This window comes from Calliphora vicina, chromosome 3 (assembly GCF_958450345.1).
Source record: "Calliphora vicina chromosome 3, idCalVici1.1, whole genome shotgun sequence".
NCBI lineage: Eukaryota > Metazoa > Arthropoda > Insecta > Diptera > Calliphoridae > Calliphora > Calliphora vicina.
Genome location: NC_088782.1, coordinates 106,337,830 through 106,356,813, shown reverse-complemented (window position 1 = coordinate 106,356,813; position 18,984 = coordinate 106,337,830). Strand labels below are relative to the sequence as shown.

Sequence of the window (18,984 nt, the reverse complement as noted above, 5' to 3'; positions counted from 1 at the left end):
CTGTAAAAACAATAAAAATGTAGTTACGTTCGTTTGCATTTAAGGCGACGATATATACTTTAAGTAAACTTATTTTATTTGTACTTCTAAAAACTTACTTAAAACAAAAGTAAAGTAAAAAAACTAAACTAAAAAAATTATTTCTTATCGAAAATTAAGGAAAAAATTTCAATTAAAAAAACAAAATATTCTAATACATAAAAGAGATCAAAACATAACATAAAATTCATAAAAATTAACGAAGTTTTCAAAAAAGAAATCTGTTATTCGCTTGTGTTTTTTTCATTTCCTGTTGTTTGTTGCCGCATTATATGAAAATCGTGTAAAAAAAGTCGCGTATTTGAAAAAATGGTTACTAATTTGAGTTCGCGTTATATCAAATTCGCGTAAATAAAGTACCGCGTAAATGGAGGCTTACAACTATTATTTAATTAATGGATCCTTATAGATAGCGGAGTCGATTAAGCCAAGTCCGTCTGTCTGTTGAAATCAATTTTCTGAAGACCCCAGATATCTTCGGGATCCAAATCTTCAAATGGCTGAGATATGAGGAAAAAACCAGGACAGAAATCTGGATTACTAAGTCATTATTAAAGACAATATGGATATCTAATGATAGATATTTCAAAGACCTTTGCAATGACGTATATAAAACCATAGTACCTACCATAGAGAAACATAGAGCGGAAACTAGGAACTCAACTCAAACAAAAAAATTACTCAAAATAATCACACATACGAGTGTTGTTTTTATTTTCACATAGTTTTTTCTACTAATACATTCTCACCACTTAGGTTTCTGGCAACTGAGTTAGGCCTTTGACAGGAGAGTTTCCGCTATATGTCTATTCTCTATGGTACCTATCATTGGACCTACAATGGGTCAAAATCGGACAAATATGTTTTAACACGATTTTTTTTCGCTAAATATTAAAAATAATTGAAAAAACAAAAAAAAAATTTTAAATTTTTTTTCCAAAATATGAAAAAACCAAATTTTTGTTTACCTAAAAATATTTAAAATTTTTATTTTGAAGTATAATTTAGTGAAGGGTATATAAGATTCGGCACAGCCGAATATAGCTCTCTTACTTGTTTTTTTAATAATTTGTATTTAACCATAGTGTATGTTTATAGGCAAACATGGTACTTGTTTACCTTTTTAGAACATAATTGTCCATTTTTTAAAGATTTGAAACAATAATCAAATAAATTTTAATCTTTGATAGAGATAATCATTTGACAATTTCCCGACACTTCGATGACCCTATAATAATAACAGACGTACATTATTTTGACTTTAAGATTAATTGACTTGCTATTAAGGCTAATTGCCAAGATATTCCACAGTTAGCCTGTCTCGACTGCTTGTACGATATTTTGGTATCCAACTCCACAGTTCATCGATTTACGGAAAAGATGGGTATATTCAAAATTTAAAGTTTTTTTAATTAGAGAAAGCTACATCTCTTATTTAATTTGTCGATAGGAAATCATGATCCTTCCACGCTCTCTCACTAGCTCTCACCATTAGTAACCATACCGCAATGAAATAAAAACAGTAATATTATTTTATGTATGGATTTTTATTTTATATTGAATATTTTTTTTTTTAATAAATGTATGTTAGAATAATTTTGAATTACATTTTCAATTTTAATTTTTTTTAAATCTAATTATGAAGAATAGCAAATTTGTATTTTTATCTTTTGCAAATTGTATATCTTATATATTATATTTTTATTTGCGTCTATAATAAATGTAAACTAAAAGAAATACGTATATGTGTTTCGAAACAAAAGACATACTTAAAAAAAAAACTGATTAAAAGCAAATTATTGAACAAAATTTTACAAAATCTATAGAGTGGATAAAATTTTAAACCAATTATAAGAATAAATATGATTAAAAAAATAAGGACAAGCAAAAATATTAACAACTAAATCAAACCGAAAAACCAAAGTTTAAAATTGTTTATAGAGAATGTTTTTTTTGTGTATCATTCCTCCTAAGCATCTTTTTTATTCATTATGAGTTTGCTGCTGTTGCAAAGAGAATACCACTCCAAGTGGTAGCTAATCCATATCGTCGTCATCATCGTCCGATATGGTATATTTCTTTTGAGAACGTTTACGTCTTGTTTGCTTTTTACTGGTCGATGCACTTACTGGTGGTGCGGCTGATGATGCTGAGGGAGTAGGGGTGGATGGTGTGCTAGCGATGGTTTTGTTAAGTTTTAATTTCATTTTAACGGCGGCCGCTGATGTCGAGGCAATCTCTTCATCATCTGAATTATCTTGTCCGGAATTATCATCGTTATCCGAATTATCCGATAGATTGCCACCTTCGCCGGTGGTCGAGGAATTTTGTGAAGATTGTGCCTGTATGCGTTGTTTGGCATTCACAAATACCTTCTCCAATTCTATGGAGTCTAAATAGATTAAAGAATTCTCCTCATTATAGATTTGAGCATTTTGACAAAGTTGCACAAAATCCTTTTGTAAATCATCCAAATCCGCATATTTACAATCTTCTATACGTTGGAGGATTTTCTTTATGTCTACCGGCCGCTTAATAATTTCATAGTAATCTGGCAAACGTTGCCTGGAAGGTAGCTTCATAAAAGGTTCCGATATGATGCGACCATCTTCATGGGTGTATTTAATAACAGTTGACATTATTTTAACCATTTGCTTCTTAAGTTTTTTATCGATATTTTGACGACGTCTGCGTTTAATCGATTGGCCCACCACAGATTCATCATCGGAATCATCTTTACGGTTTTTACGTTTACGTCGCTTGCGTTTAGCTTCTTCCTCATCTTCTTCGTCTTCAAATTCAGCGCCATCATCAATGGCTCGTAATAGTTCCTTTTCGGTAAGACTATCGGTATAATCGACTTCCTTGCGCTGACGGGAACCGCGACCTATAAAAACAGAACAGAAGAATATTAGTATGTTGTACAAAAGATCATTTAAAACTCGTGTAAGTATTGAGCTTGTAGGCTGATCCACTTACCCAAAATAATATCCTCCTCATAGGTGTGCCAACGTTCTACTTCAGCATCATCCTTGGTCAACCAATCGGGCAATTCAGATTCATCTATTAAACGTTCTCTGCCCGGATGTATACGCTCATCCTCTTTCTTACGATCAATGTCCATCTGTTTGAACAACTCAATTTCATCTTCACTACGTGCAATCATCATATTGACCATTTCATCGTCGGGCACCTGATTTTCTTCTTCCTCATCGGCATCGTCAGCATGTAGGATAGTCTGCAAGAATTGCTGACGCTCACTGCCCGTTGACTTTTGATCGAACATACCCGCCTGAATAACCTTTTCGTCCATATTCAGCTTGTAACGTGCCGTCGCCAAAATACGCTCTTCTACCGAATTTACTGTCATAAGACGCAAGACACGCACCTCATTACGCTGGCCAATACGATGGGCACGATCTTGAGCTTGTAAATCCTGATGGGGATTCCAATCGGAATCGAAAATCACCACAGTATCGGCTGTTTGTAAATTCAAACCCAAACCACCCGCTCGAGTTGACAGCAAAAAGACAAAGTAGTCTGAATCCTTGGCATTGAATTTCCTCAAAAGTTCACCACGATCTTCGGCTTTGGTGGTACCATCCAAACGTAAGTAACCAAATTGGCGCCAGCCCAAGTAGTCCTCGATAATTGTCATGCATTGCGTCATTTGACAGAAAAGCAAAACTCTATGATTGCTGGCTTTGAGCTTGGGTAAGATACGATCTAGCAGTTCAAATTTGCCTGAAACTCTGTAAAGATCAGGTCCGGAAACCATGCCATGAACACCGGTGTGTTCGCTGAATTTCTCTTCAATATGTTGGAACATAAATGGATGATTGCAAAGTTTACGCAATTGCACAATAGTGTTCATAAGAGCCTTGGCACCACCCTTGCCGTGTTTACCCTTCTCTGAGCCATCGGTAAGTAGTACTCCCTTGCTTTGCATATGTTTGTAGAGCACTCTCTGCAAGCCAGACATGTCGCACTTGATGATGTATTCCACTTTGTCGGGCAATTGATGTTCGACTTCCTTTTTCAGACGTCTCAGCAAGAAGGGACGCAATACCTTGTGCAAACGTCGGATAATCAAAATAGTTTCTTCTTCATTTAGTTCGACCTTCTCACCGGTAGTGGCGAAGGGAGCATTAAACCATTGCTCAAATGTGGAGCACGATTTGAAAATTGAGGGTAACAAGAAATTCAATAGAGCCCACAGCTCGGGCAGCTTGTTTTGCAATGGAGTACCGGTCAACAGTAAACGATAGGGAGCTATATAGTGAGTATTCAAAACCTGTGTAAGTTTGCAGTGATGATTTTTCATACGATGACCTTCATCAATAATCATGTATTTCCACTGGATCTTGGCCAACACCGCTTTATCTTTTATAACATATTCATAAGTGGTGAGTAAAACATTAAATTTAGTGGCGCGCATTTGATTTTGCAAGAGTCTGCGACCCTGGGGAGAACCCTTATAGCTGACAACAGCCACCGAAGGAGCCCATTTTTCAAATTCCAAAACCCAATTAGGCAAAGTAGAGAGGGGCACAATAATCAAAAATGGACCCATAACCTTCTTGCGATCCATTAAATACGTTACCAACGAAATGGTTTGAATAGTTTTCCCCAAACCCATTTCATCGGCCAAGATGCCATTTAAGTTATTGTTATACAAAGACACCAACCATTCCAAACCCTTCAACTGGTACTCTTTCAATTGACCATTAACCATAATACTGGCCTGTTCATGGACCTTTTCATGTACAGTGTGGGCAATACTGTAATAGGTTTGTTCCTCTGTGCGGTACTCATCATCTTCTACTTTTACCGTTTTCAAAAAGCCGGAAGGATCTTCATTCATGGCGTTTTCATCATTCTTTTCTCCTTCCTCTTTCATTTTCGCTAGTCCCTCCTCTTCTCTTTCCTTTTGTTCTTTGAGCTTGGCGTCTTCCTCTTCGTTGTTACAGTTATCATCGTCTTCCATCCAATCCCAGCCGGGATGTTGTTCCAGCCATCTATGCAAATTTTTTAGCACAGGACCATCCTCTCCGGTCAATTTCTTGCCAGTGCTTTGTTCCATAACGGCGACATGCAAATCAGCCGCTACACTGCTGTCATCGATATTTATGTATTCGCCACTCATTAACAACTCCTTCTTGTATTGCAGCAAACGTTTGTGTTCTTCGTCCTTTTTCTTCATTTGATCGTCTTTGTGTTGCTTCACCATCTGAGTGAGATTGCCAATGTATTCATCGGTTTGCGAGAGCAGGAATGCCAAACGTTTATCCTTCTTTTGATCGATAAGTTTACGATAACCCTCTTCATCCTCGGCCATCAAACGACGCATACGTTCCTTTTCTATGCGTTCTTGTTCCTTCTTTTGTTCACGCTCTGCATTGGCGTGATGGTTCATAATGGCCTTATTCATTCTGGCCAATTGAGCCTTATTGTTACGATGATATTCCTTGAAATCTTTGCCATGTTGCAAAACGGCCGCCAGAAATTCTTGATGTTTTTGTCTGCGTTTACGTTCCGCTTCCAGTTTTTGTTGTTTCTCCAGTTTCTCTGTTGCACGAGCTTCGCGCAAACCTTGTCTTTTAGTTCTCTTGTAGGCTTTAATATTTACAGCCGTTTCTAGCGTAGTATCACGTCTGGTGCATTGGACTATTTCAGTTCTCAATTGTCTTTGAAAGTTTAGCACTCGTAATGCTCTCAACTCTATAGCCGCCTGTAGCCTTAGATCTTCCGGCATAGTGGTGGGTAAACGCTGTAGTTCCTGCATACGTAAAGCGATACGAGAAGCAATACGATTTTCTCTTTCCTGCAACAAAACTATGGGATCCAAACCTTGTGGTTTGGCCACTGTCGTAATGCGATTTGGTTTGGGCATGGGCTGTTGTGGTGGAGGTGCTCCCTGCTTGGGGACAACTTGTGGAGGCATGCCAGCGGGTCCTGGAGGCCGTATACCTTGACCTGCCATGGTCGCGGGCATGGGAGATGAAATGGGTGGCTGTCCACCACCCATCATGGGCGGTCCTGGTGGTTTACCGCCATTGGCCATTTGATGCATATCTTGCGGTATAGGTGTAGGTCCAGGTTGTGGACCACCTATCTGTCCAATTTGTCCAGGTGGCATTTGCTGTTGCACATGGGGTGGTGGTTGCATTTTGCCCGCTCCCGGTGGCTGACCATAGGGCGATGCTGGCGGTGTTGGGCATTGCGGTGGTGTGCCCGTCTGACCAGGCTGCTGTGGTCCCGGAGGTCCTGGTGCTGGTCCGGGTACACCTGGGTGTCCTGGTATAGTTGGTCCAGGTGGCCCCTGTTGCTGCTGTTGTTGTTGGGCTGCCTGTTGAAATGCTTGTTGCATTTGCATGGAAATTGGTTTATTGCGTGCCAACAGACGATATGCTGTTATTTGTGTTCTCAACATATTTATTTGATTGCTGGTTAAGTGCTGATGTTTCGAGGTGGCGCGTATGGCGAGAAGTTGAGTGTATCGAGGATCCTCTTGCAGACCTTTCTCTTCCATTGTGTCAATAGCACGTTGCAAAGCATGTAAGTTTTCTTGTCCAGCACGTTCGGGAGGACCAGGTGGACCTTGGCCTGGAACAGATGGGGGGCCCTGGAAATACGTATGACATATGTAAAGGTTAGAGAATATGTAGAAAAATTCAATTTTACTTCTGTATTTTGTATTGTTTTCTCAATCTGCAAAATTACGATATAACACATTAAAACATTTAAATAGTTTTGGAAAATAGAAAGATATTTTAAATTGTTCGTATATGTTGCGGATGCATATTTTCTCCTGATTTTGTTTCCTATCGTAGGTCAGAAATTATATTCGAACTTCCATAATGGGGTATTTTTCTAAAAGACTTGCACATTCACTAGCGAATTACCATTATTATTTCTATTAACAAATAATTTTTAACACATTATTCATATATTGCTTTCGTGGCCTTTACGAAAACAAAGAAATCGTATAACTACAGAGTCAAAGTATAACTTTTTGAGTCAAAAAATTTAACAATATAGTTAAGTCCCAGTTTATCTCCAATCGTAGGTCTTTTTGTTTAACTTCAATCCTAGGTCTTTATGTAGACTTTATTTAGTCCCTTTTTAACTTCAATCCTATGTATTTATTTAGTCCCATTTTATCTTCAAGTGTATGTCTTTATGAAATCCTAGTTTAGCTTCAATCATATGTCTTTATGGAGCTTTAGTTGAGTCCCAGTTTAGCTTAAATAGTAGGTCTTTATGAAATTACAATATAAATCGTAAACATTCGTAAACAGTCTACAAAATACCATAGAAAACTGCAACTGAATGTTTACACTTTTGTTAATTAAAATATATCTTTTTTTGCAAATCTTGATAATAAAGTACTTAAGAAACTGCATATAAACATATAATAAAATGTTGTTTTTTCAAAAATTCTGTTTATCATTCATATTTTTGTATTTAATCTGTCTCGATTCTAATCTTTTAGAAATTAAGTCTGTTCCTTGTCCTTGTTTTAATAAAATAATAATAAAGAGTTTTATAAAACGGTATTTTTTAATTTTAATTGTTTATTAAACGTTTGCCGCTTTACATATAAGGAGTGAGATCGAAAAATTCTTAACATACATATATGTTTATAAAAAAGAAACCACTAAACTTACAGCTTTAATTTTTTTTTTATTTGATTGAAATTATTATTACAATTTACAAAAAAAATTATTTTTATAGTTTTAATCACTAGTGATGAAATTTTGAACCTTTTTCGGAAACCCTTCCATTAACGTTTTTATAGTGCTTTCTGTCACTTTGCTCGAACATGTAGTCCATCTCCGTTTAAAATCTACCACACTTTTGGACACCTTTTTTGTACTCTTCAATTCTCTTTTAACAAGAGCCCAATATCTCTCCACTGGCCTTAGCTCCGGGCAGTTTGGAGGATTTGCCTCTCTTGGTACAAATACCACATTATTGTTCTTGTACCACTCAAGGGCTTGTTTGCCATAGTGACAGGATGCCAAGTCAGGCCAAAAATAAGTGGACACATTATGAAGTCTTATGAATGGAAGCAGCCTTTTTTGTAAACATTCCTTGATGTAAATTTCGGTATTTATAGAGCCCGTTGTAACAAATGAGTGGCTTCTTTTGCCGCAACTGCATATTGCTTGCCATACCAAGAACTTTCTGGGAAATTTTGTCTGCTTTTGGGTCCTAAACTTTTCTTCAACATTCCCTCGAGCATCAGCAACATAAAATTTTTGACCTGGAAGTTGCGAAAAATCTGCCAGAACATACGTTTCGTCATCCATTATGCAGCAAGAATATTTTTTTATAAAACTTGACTTCAATTTCCGTGCTCTGTTTTTGGCCTCTAAATTTTTAGTAGCGTTCCTGTCAGGAACTTTTTGAGCCTTGTATGTTTTTAAACCTGCATTAGCTTTAACTTTTCGTACCAAATAGTCCGAGCACTGAGCTAACCGGGCTGCTTTCCTACCGGATGTGTTGGGAGCTCTTTTGAAAATGCGTTCTATTTTTTTGGCTTTAGAAACATCATGTGGACCATTCCTTCTACCTGAACCAGGTTTTCTATCAACTGACAAGTTCTCCCGGTACTGTTTAATAACATTGGAAACAGTTTGACGGCAGACCTTTGTATGCTTGGCCAACTTTTTGTAAGACCAAGTTGGGTTTTGTTGAAAATATTTAATAATTTCAGTACGCACTTTTTTCTGGTCACTCATTTTAATCAGATTAACAAAAAAATTAATATAATTGACATTACACATAATAACTGACATGTTTTTCAAAGGTAACTTGATCAAAAAAAAATTCAAATAATACTTGGGTTAAAAAATGTAATGAAAAACGTGTGTTAAGAATTTTTCGATCTCACTCCTTATTATAAAAAGAGTTCCAAATTATTAACCCCATGTTTTTCCCCAGCATAAAGTTTTAATATTGCATGATATGCAAACAAATCTTTACATACATATGTATAGTTTTAGTTTGTCTTTTAAACTGAATATTTTACGTGCAATTTCAAAATTGTTAAAAGTACTTACATATTTCATATTTTCCTTTAACGATTAAAAAGTAGTAACTACAAAAAGTATTAGAACATTTTGTTCGTACACAAAAATAAAATAGATGCTTGTTTTTAAAATTATCTATGAAGCTTCACAGCAAACATAGTGTAGATAAGAGATATTTAAAAAAAATTACATACAGAGACGTACACAAAAAAAGAACTCTACAAATTTTTAATACACATGTAATTAATGATAAAAAAAAATCAAATTTGGCCCATAAGAAATTATAGTGAATAAAACGGAATATTTTTTTTCTTCAGAAAACAAATCTTTACATCAGAAATGTTGGTGAAATAATTTGCAGTGTCTTTAAAGTCTCGAACCTGAAAAATTACTGTATTTACAAAATCATTTGTACCCTAATGTTAGAGTTACCAGTTTAATTTTTGCAAAAAGCGGGACAATTTTGAAAATAGGTAACAACTTATGCAGCACAAAAAATGAGAAAACTACTTCCTTTATCTTAATTTTATATATTTTTTTTCTCAATTTATCTAAATCTTATAATAAATCTATGTCTGTTAAATAAGAAATCATGAAACTATCATAACCATAGGTTTCGTTCTTGTTCCAATATAGTGAATACAAATTTTAATAATCGGCAACATGCTTTATATCGAATACTAACTGAAATTCGATTTTGAAATTAATGCAAAACCAAATATTCTGTCAACCTACATATTATTCTATGGGGGTAAGTATAAAATTTTATAACAAAAAAACAAGTACTCTATTGGTTAAAATTAATATTGTCACAGAGTAGATACATTTGTTAAACAAAAACAAAAACAAACAATTTCATTAAATTTAGTGTTCTGTTAAATGTCGTCTCCACCAACATAGTTTTCACGTTTGCTTTATTAACTGTACAGACAATTAACATTTGTGTGAAATTTTTACAACAAACTAAACATAAAGAGGAGAGCAACAATACACAGATTTTTTTTCTAGTTTTGTTTTGCTCACGTTAGTCTCGCAATATTGCAATTAATATGGACAGAAAATGTTTCGCCACTTTGAACACAATACCTTGATATAAACTGCAAAAAATTCTTAAACAAGAGTGTTATATTCTGCTATTCCGAATTATCTTTACCAAAAATCCTGTTGAAAAACTATTATTTTTTAAAATTTATCCCGAAATTGGCCCATTGTGGAGCCGAGTTTTTAATCCCTGATATACAGTTTTTTGACAATACAATGAAAAGGCAAAATAACCTCCCGGTAGTAATTTTTGGGAATTTCTTAAAATCGTTTGCTATTAAATTATGTTTTCTTGGAGTAGATTTAGGAGATATTCTATATTTTAATAAAAAATATAGAAAATTTACAAATATTTTTGGTAAAATAAAAAATTGTTTTTAAAAAATTGGAATATCGTTTTGAAAAAAGTGTCTATTGTATTGTCATTCACTGTATGTACACAAAAAGAAATTATATCAGGACTTTATCTGATATACATATAGAGTTGTCAAATATTCGACATTCGGTTTTCGAATAATTCGAAAAAGCATAATTTTTAAAAACCGGTTTTCGGTTTTTTCTATCAAAAACCGGTTCGAATAACCTGTTTTTAGCCTTTTTTTGTCAATTTAAGAATTGAGTGGTTTGTAATTTCTACATTTTTCATTTGCGACCCCACAAAGTATATATATTCTGGATCGTTATAGATAGCGAAGTCGATATGTCCGTATGTCCGCCTGTATGTTGAAATCAACTTTCCGTGGCCCCCAAATAACTTACATACATACGTGATTCATACATCAATATATCGGGAATTCTTCCGGCTCGATTGATATTTAAAATTGAAAAAATCGGTCCACAAATGGCTGAGATATAAGGAAAAACCCAGGACAACCTCGATTTTTGACCCATATCTGGATTACTAAATCATTAATATAGACAATATGGATATCTATTGATAGATATTTCAAAGACCTGTGCAACTACATATATAAGACCATAGTAAGTTGGACCCCACAAAGGGTCAAAATCGGAAAAATATTTTTTTGAATTTTTTGTCATAAATAGATTTTCCCCAAAAAAGATTTTTTAAAAATAAAAAATTAAAAAAAAAATTGGAAAAAACTTTTTTAAAAAACTATATTTAAGTATAATTTGGTGAAGGGTATATAAGATTCGGCACGGCCGAATATAGCTCTCTTATTTGTTGTATTAAAATTATTAAAAATAATCGTATAAAATCTTAAAATAAATTTTAAAAAATATTCGATTTCGTCGAATAATTCGGGACAAAAAACCGGTTTGTCGAATAACTCGAAAACCGTCCTTTTGTAAAAACCGGTTTAAAAAAAACAGTAAAATTGGAAAAACCCGGTTTTTCGAATAATTCAAAAACCGGTTTGACAACTCTACTGATATATTAATGTAACAATTATTATTTTTTAAAAAATACCCATATTAAAATTTAAATACGAACTGTGGCGAATATTCCCAGGGCTAACAGCCCTAAAATGTTGATTTATTTTACAGTATTTAAACAATTAAATATAATGGAATTCATGTGCAAATGTGCTAAGTCCATTTGTATACATATTTCAGGCGAGTTCAATAATCATTTGTTTTCAGTATTTGTTCAATATTTTATGCAGATTTTTTTATTTTTTGGTAAGGCAAACAATTAAAAAAAAAACTGTTTAAAATAAGTGAGCTTGCAAACTACAGGTTCCTATTTGTAACTTAACAAATCTATTATTCACCCATATCGGCAATAAGATGTGAAATTTATGTTCCCATGAAATATCCATTTTCCTCGAAGGGAAAATTGCTAACGTGATGAACTTTTCATTCACAATAGTTGATTTTTTCGTAACAGCTGTTTAGTGTTTACAAAATTCCATCTAAAAACTTCACTACATGGGGAATTTTTTCATGTTAACATAGATGATGAACGAAAAGTGGGAAAAGGAAACATATTTCAAGTGAAATATTGATTCGCGATATGGGTGATTTATGAGGATTTACAAATAAAATCACATATTTTTAGGTGATATTTTTTCGATTAATTATGTATTGATATCGGTAAAGGAATTGTACGATTCGCATAAAAAATAATCAAATCTATCTACCCCAGCCCAAATAAAACCCCTTGAACCCTGCCTTCAACAGTTACTTTGATGCTATTTTCTTTTAATTAAGTTCTAGCCAGATACGCCTCTGTTCAAAAAAATATTCTTTCTTCTCTTTAATCTCAGCCAAAGTTCTACATATCAAAAACACAAGCAAGAGAGCATAGACATTGCCACTGAGCAGAATATACAACGTCTGTATGAAGACAGAAAAAAACAGAATATCATGTTAATAAACCCGTTTTGGGGCTAAGATACAAAAAAAAAAATATAAGATTTTTTTAATTGAAAACTTGTCAGTGTTTACAAAACATCTAACAGTAACGGTAGCAATTATTAAAATCAAGTGAGTTTAATTAACAAAAAAAAAATATTATTGAAAAAAAAACTAAACTATTTTCTGTTAATAAATTTTAAAGTATAACATTTTAAATATGGCCTCCAAAGAACTTATAAATGAATTGTACGATTTCATTTATCCATTGGCCTTAAAAGCAGGAGAAATTTTAATGGAAGGCTATAATTTGGATACGAAAAAAGTAGACATTAAAACAGATTTCTATGATGTTGTCACCGATTATGATAATCGTATTGAGGATTTTTTATGGTCTGAAATTTTGAAAAAATATCCTGATCATAAATTTATTGATGAAGAAGACACTGCCAAAAATAACAACATAACAAAAGAGCTAACAAATGCTCCCACTTGGATAATAGATCCCATAGATGGTACTTCTAATTTTATAGCTCAAATACCGCATACTTGTGTTTCAATTGGTTTGGCAATTAATAAGGAAATTGTATTGGGTGTTGTTAATGTGGCGCCACAAAACAAAATCTATACTACAAAATTAGGACAAGGAGCCTTCTGCAATGGACAACCTATTGCAGTTAGCAAATGTGAAAAGGTAAGTGGCTCTTGCTTAATTTAAAGTTAATTAAAATATTAATATTCCATATTATTTATGCAGATGAACGATGCCAATGTGAGCTATGAGGTATCGTTGTTGCATGCCAAAAAAATACGTAATAAATAGGGGGCGGATTTTCATGCATTTATTATTGGAAAATATGCGCCTAAAATATGCTTCAAAAAAATCAAAATATGACCTCAAAATTTAAAAAATATGCACTTATATTTTTGTGCAGAAACATAAAATAATTAAGTATGGAATTCGAAATGTCCAAAAAATACACAACACTGTTGCCAGCAGTTAGAACTCTTTAAATTATACCAGGAATTAAACAAATAAAGTTCTAAAACTATTTTTTCTTCTAAAAAAACGATGGACGATATATTAATTGTAATATCTTGGTATGAATACTTGTTTAAATCCATAATCTTTAGAGCTTTTGATCGTGCTGTAAAGTAGCATCCAACCTTAATATTTATCTCGTAATAACCAAGCAATTAGTAAATGTATCCCTTATAGAGGGAAATAATATCTGATCACTTGGCTGACTCCAATTTATATATTTTGGGTCATTTGACGTGCTATTTGTAATGCAGAGAGAAGTCAATTGGTTACTTTGTACATCCCATGGAATCTAGCATAAAGACAATTATCACTTAAGTGTCTCTATGTAATCTATAGTGTCTCTAAGTTATCCAAAATCACTAGTTTACGACAGTCTCGTAGAAATTACTGTCAGGAGCGGTAACTGTGTATGTGAATCTTTCGATAACGAAATCTCTTATAAATCGAATTTGCAATTAAAACAAATATGAATGTTTTTCGATACATTTAATGATTTTTTAATACTTAAAAAAACTAAACTTTTTTGAAGAAAAGTGTTTTGAAATGATAATTTTCAATTACTGTTAAAGAAATGAAGAACTTAATGCCAGTTTCTCGATGTCGAAAGAAGTTAGTTAGTAAATGTTATCTACTGCTATTTCTATAATAAATTCGACAAAAAAAAATGTCGAAATAATGTATTGCCCATTAATGACAAAAAATTATATTTTTATTAAAAATTGGCATAATATGCATATAAATATGCATTTTGAAGTAAAATATAACAAAATATGCATTATAAATAAAATATGCAAAAATATGCACTAACAAATCGATGCCATTTTGCATCAAAATGTGCGATTCAGATATATAATTGGTCTACATTGTAGTTGGACGTTCGAGAAAAAACATGCATTTGCATATAAATCCGCCCCCTAGTAATAAACATATTAAACGCATATATTATATAGCCGCTCAAGCTAGAAGGTGAGTTATACAAATATAATTTAAAAAAAAAATCTATTGTTATTTATTGTTTTTAAAAACAAGTTAGTGTCTTTGTTAAGACAATAAAAAAAACTTGTGAGCAGAATTTTAAATTACTAAATGTTTTACGGTAAATAATGATTTTATCTAAAGAACTTGCTTATTTATAAACAATTCGATTACTTTCGAAATAATATATTTTGTTCAATTAATTAGAATTGTAAACTTCTTATTTTGTAATGTTTAGGCAACATTATTACAGTAATAGCAATAAGAATACACACGATAATTATAAAGATTTAAAAATAGTAAAAATTATTTAGAATGACTCAGACGATGCTTTTGACAACGAAATACAATGAAGTACAACTCAATATTTTGTATTAAATACTTTAGCTGCTTTTTATCATAATCAACAAATTCAAACTCAATGCTTCTACTACCACAAAATACGATTGAAATTAGATTTTCAATAGAAAATTATAACGCCGATTGAAGGTTCGCAAGAATATTCAAAGTCCACTTTTTATGAAAATTGAGATTTTAATACAAAACAATATATAAATATATATATGTAAATGCAACGTTTTTCTTGTTGTTATGCAGTGTCATACAAAAGAGCTAAGATCAGATTTTCAATACACAATGTGCTAACTAGGGTTGTTTGTTTTGTAGGCTAATTTTTGGGATTTTCTTTATAAGTTTTCTTCTAAAAGTTAGACTATATTTCTGCACAGATAATACCGATTTCTTGTGATATACTACAAATCAAATGATTACATTATATTCACAGATTTTTTCAATTCTAGCAACAGTCAATGAAAACTGATTATTCAAATCTTTTTTGGCTTAATTTCTTGAAATGGAAAAAGTCCGGGAAATTGGGAATCCTTTAAATCGAATTGAGTATTAAGAAGTTATTTTAATTTGTGGTAAATTTTTATTTATTATTGGCATGGGAACACGAGAGGCACTACTGAGTGTGCAAATATTAATCCAAAATTATTTATCAAAAAATGTTTGTAAAAAAAATTCGGGATTAAAAAATATATTTAACCCATTGGGAAAATTGTTCAATTGGTAACAATACCCCGATTTGTCGTGGTTTTTTGCTTATATCTCAGCTATTTGAAAGTAGATTTTCTGAATTTAAATAACAACTACACACCAGGAGATATATTGATGTATCAATGATGAATGCAAGTTATTTGGAGGCTTCGGCTATATATAAGGATCCAGAGTATACATATATACTTTATGGGTCGGCAAATAAAAATGTAGAAATTAAAAACGGAATGACAAACTTATATATAACCTCTTGTTTGGTAGAAACGAAATGGTATCCGATTTTCCAAAATCCGTTTTTCTCGAAACGACTTTTTTCGAATTATTACGTTATTGCAGCAAATGAGCGATATGTCTATACTCGAGCCGTTTGTGTATCAATCAATAAAACAGTTTACACTATTTCACAAGGTTTTTGTTCATGATATGAAACATATATGGATAAGTTACTTTAGGACCTCTAACTGCGGCAAAAATATTGAAAAAAAAATCCAGAGCGTCAAACTTTTGAGATATTTATTAAGAAAGAGAATACTTAAATAACATTAAAATTGGAATAATAATTAAAACTGAACAGTGTTAATTATTTTTTTATAAATATTTTCATTTGTCTTCCTCACGACACTCTAGCAATTGCATATTCTGGTGCCAAAAACCTTGATAATTCCGGAAAAAAGTGGTAATAAATCCGACTTTTCTAAAATACTGATCCAATTGGAAAATAATGTAGAAATGAGAATACAAAGTGAGATACATCAAAGTAGACTACATCTAGTTTGAAAAGTTTTGTAGAGTTCCTAACTTCTACAAATACACAATTAGTACAAGCATTTTTGTTATAAAGAAAAAAGGATAATAAAGAAAATACTTTTTATTTCCCTAAGTTATTTATTTATTTATTTTATTTCATCGCCAATAGCCTAGTCTATTATATACCATAATCGGTCACAAATTTCTACTTATCTCTTATATTTTAAATGATATTTATGTTAAAATTTTCGATTTTTCCTAGACTTTACTGTTTTGTTCTTAGCAAATATCTTGCATCAAGTTGTCTATAATTTTGTTTAAAAATTTCTCTTATTTACAATAAACTCTTAACTATATGTAGAAACTCTTTACCAATATCTCAAACCGACTGCCATTCGTGAAAAATAATCAAATTTAAAATTTAGAAGTGAGTATATGAAAAATTAATTATTTTTAAAGTTTTCTTAAAGATTTTTAAAAATGGTGTAATATTGATAACAACTAACTTCAATGGTCGAAAATAGTGTTTTTCTTTAAACAAAATTCCGAAAAATGTCGCATAGTTTTTTAAAATTTCCTCACTTATTATAATATGTAGATTGAAATTTATTTTTTACTCGTCCGCTCAAAAATGTGGTCAACTAGGCTTATGTGAAATTAGTACAAAAAAAATATTTTTTTTTAAACTTGTGTTATTAATTAAGCTCATTTTTCTGGTTGAATTTAATAACACCATGCATTTATTGACATTATGTCAATAGTATATGGAGAACTCACTCGTTCTATTGCCAAATGAATACGACTCTCAAATGTTTTTTGGAAAAAAAATTGTTATAGTCATTTAAACTGTAGTCTTATGCAAGTGCAGCTATGAAAACATATTTGAATAATATTTAAAACGAAATGCTGTGAAGTAACAGAAACAATTTGTCTTAACAGACAGCACAAAATTTCATTGTCTTAGGACTCATTTAGTTATATTCGTTAAGGCTCATATAAAAATAAAATTATTTTTATGAATTCTCTATTATCTAATATTTTTATGATTGCAATTAATTAAACAAAATAAACCATATTTTATATTTAAGTGTGTCATTTTTAAAATTAATTTATAGTTACTGGCGCGCTTATTTCATCATGTCATTCCATAATAACAAAAAAGAAATAAACTAAATTATATTTACATTTTTTTTCATTACAGATTACTCTCCTATTCATGTGTTGTCGATGCTCTATGCATGGTAGCCGCTGGTAATTTAGATGCATTTCACATCGAAGACATGTATCCCTGGGATTGTGCTGCCGGTTATTTGCTTATCAGAGAGGCTGGCGGAGTGGTAACACATCCATATGGTGGTAAATTTGATATAATGAAACCAGACCTTATATGTGCCGGTACCGAGAAATTACGCCTCGAAATAGAAACATTAATACGCAAGGCCGATCAACAAAAGTCAGTTGGTGGCGAGGAAAATTAATGTAATTTACATATATACAAATATTTGCTTTTTGTAAGATATTTTATATATTTTTTTTTATTTGTTTTTTTTTGATTGTTTCAATTGCAATTTAAATTAATTAGTTTTATTATTATTACCTGTTGTTGTTCATATAAAATTGAAGTAGTAGTATACATTTTAATTTCTTTGGTTATTGTTTAATGAAATTTGTTTCTCTATATATTATAATAAAAGTCTACTTAGAAAAGTTTTAATACTTAATGATATGCATATTTTGAAATTTTACATTTTTATATTATTGTTATTCAAGTCTGTGTTTGACTGTAGGAATTTTGTTTGAAGAAAAAAAGCTTTTATTTAGTGCAATTTAAGAGAGTTTTGTATGGGAGAAAAATAATTGAGTGTTACTTTTTGTTGTTTTTTTATACTTCTTTCTCTTAAACAGGGTTGCCAAATTTAGACAAAAAAAAATAAAAATTAATTCTAAATAATAAATGTTTTCTAATCCACATAGAGATTTTAATTAAAAACAAGTTTGTTGAAATAAATGTTCATATTTTAATACATGCTTTAAAGAAACATATTTAAATATTTCTGGTTCGAAGGACCATGAAAAGTAGTTGAGTTAATAGTGTTGTTTACTTTAAATTTGTCGTTTAAAATTAAAACCTGGTAATAATTTATACACGTACAAAAAAGAAAACCAGTCTCAATTCATTTTGTTTTATTAAAAACAATAGGGTTTTTACATAAGTGTAAAAACCCTATAAGGGAGTTCTTGATACATTTCTTTACATTTATATCTTCTTAAAAAATGCATGAAACATGATTGGTACATCAATATATCAGGTATGGTGCTGGTTCGGTTGCTATTGAAAATCGGGAAAATCTTCCCATCTTCTGCGAAAAAGAATGAAGCAAAAAACATCATGTTTTACCGTTATTTCAATATTTATTTTATTTTGACAAGTTCTTTTTGTAATTATATTCGCAAAATAAGTTTTTTAACTGGCTAGAGTCAAGATTTGCGATAATTTAAAAACCAAAATACCCATTAAACGATTTTAATGCTGGATTGAGGCAAACACAACATTTGGGAAGAAGACCTCGTAAAACTACTCAAAGGCCCTTATTTTGAGTTGCATTCGACAAACGATGTTCGTTGGCTATCGAATATCGACTATCGAATGTAAAATTCGTATTATAAGTTGGCATCGCTGTCGAAAATTTCGTCACAAAGTATACAGAGGCGACATGGCAA

General features: G+C 31.9%; 2 protein-coding genes across 3 annotated transcripts; one reads left to right on the top strand and one right to left on the bottom strand.

Annotated features, from left to right (window-relative positions):
- Positions 1-1,567: 1,567 nt before the first annotated feature.
- Positions 1,568-17,945, bottom strand: LOC135955808 (ATP-dependent helicase brm-like). The gene is made up of 3 exons (XM_065506172.1): positions 17,861-17,945; positions 3,019-6,664; positions 1,568-2,926 (listed from the first exon to the last, which is right to left on the bottom strand). Exons 1-3 carry the CDS (start codon positions 17,897-17,899, stop codon positions 2,076-2,078), a joined length of 4,536 nt encoding a protein of 1,511 aa, XP_065362244.1. The 5' UTR covers positions 17,900-17,945; the 3' UTR covers positions 1,568-2,075.
- On the top strand, positions 12,423-17,984 carry LOC135955809 (inositol monophosphatase 2-like). Of its 2 annotated transcripts, XM_065506174.1 has the most exons (5): positions 12,466-12,569; positions 12,643-13,131; positions 13,195-13,249; positions 14,400-14,448; positions 17,465-17,984. In XM_065506174.1, the coding sequence occupies exons 2-5, from the start codon at positions 12,658-12,660 to the stop codon at positions 17,739-17,741; spliced, it is 855 nt and encodes a 284-aa protein (XP_065362246.1). In that variant the 5' UTR covers positions 12,466-12,569; positions 12,643-12,657; the 3' UTR covers positions 17,742-17,984. The 2 variants fall into 2 exon arrangements, 1 of the variants encoding a protein (XP_065362246.1); XR_010576301.1 differs by lacking the exons at positions 12,643-13,131; positions 13,195-13,249; positions 14,400-14,448 and having other exon boundaries at positions 12,423-12,569; positions 17,465-17,704.
- Positions 17,985-18,984: the final 1,000 nt, after the last annotated feature.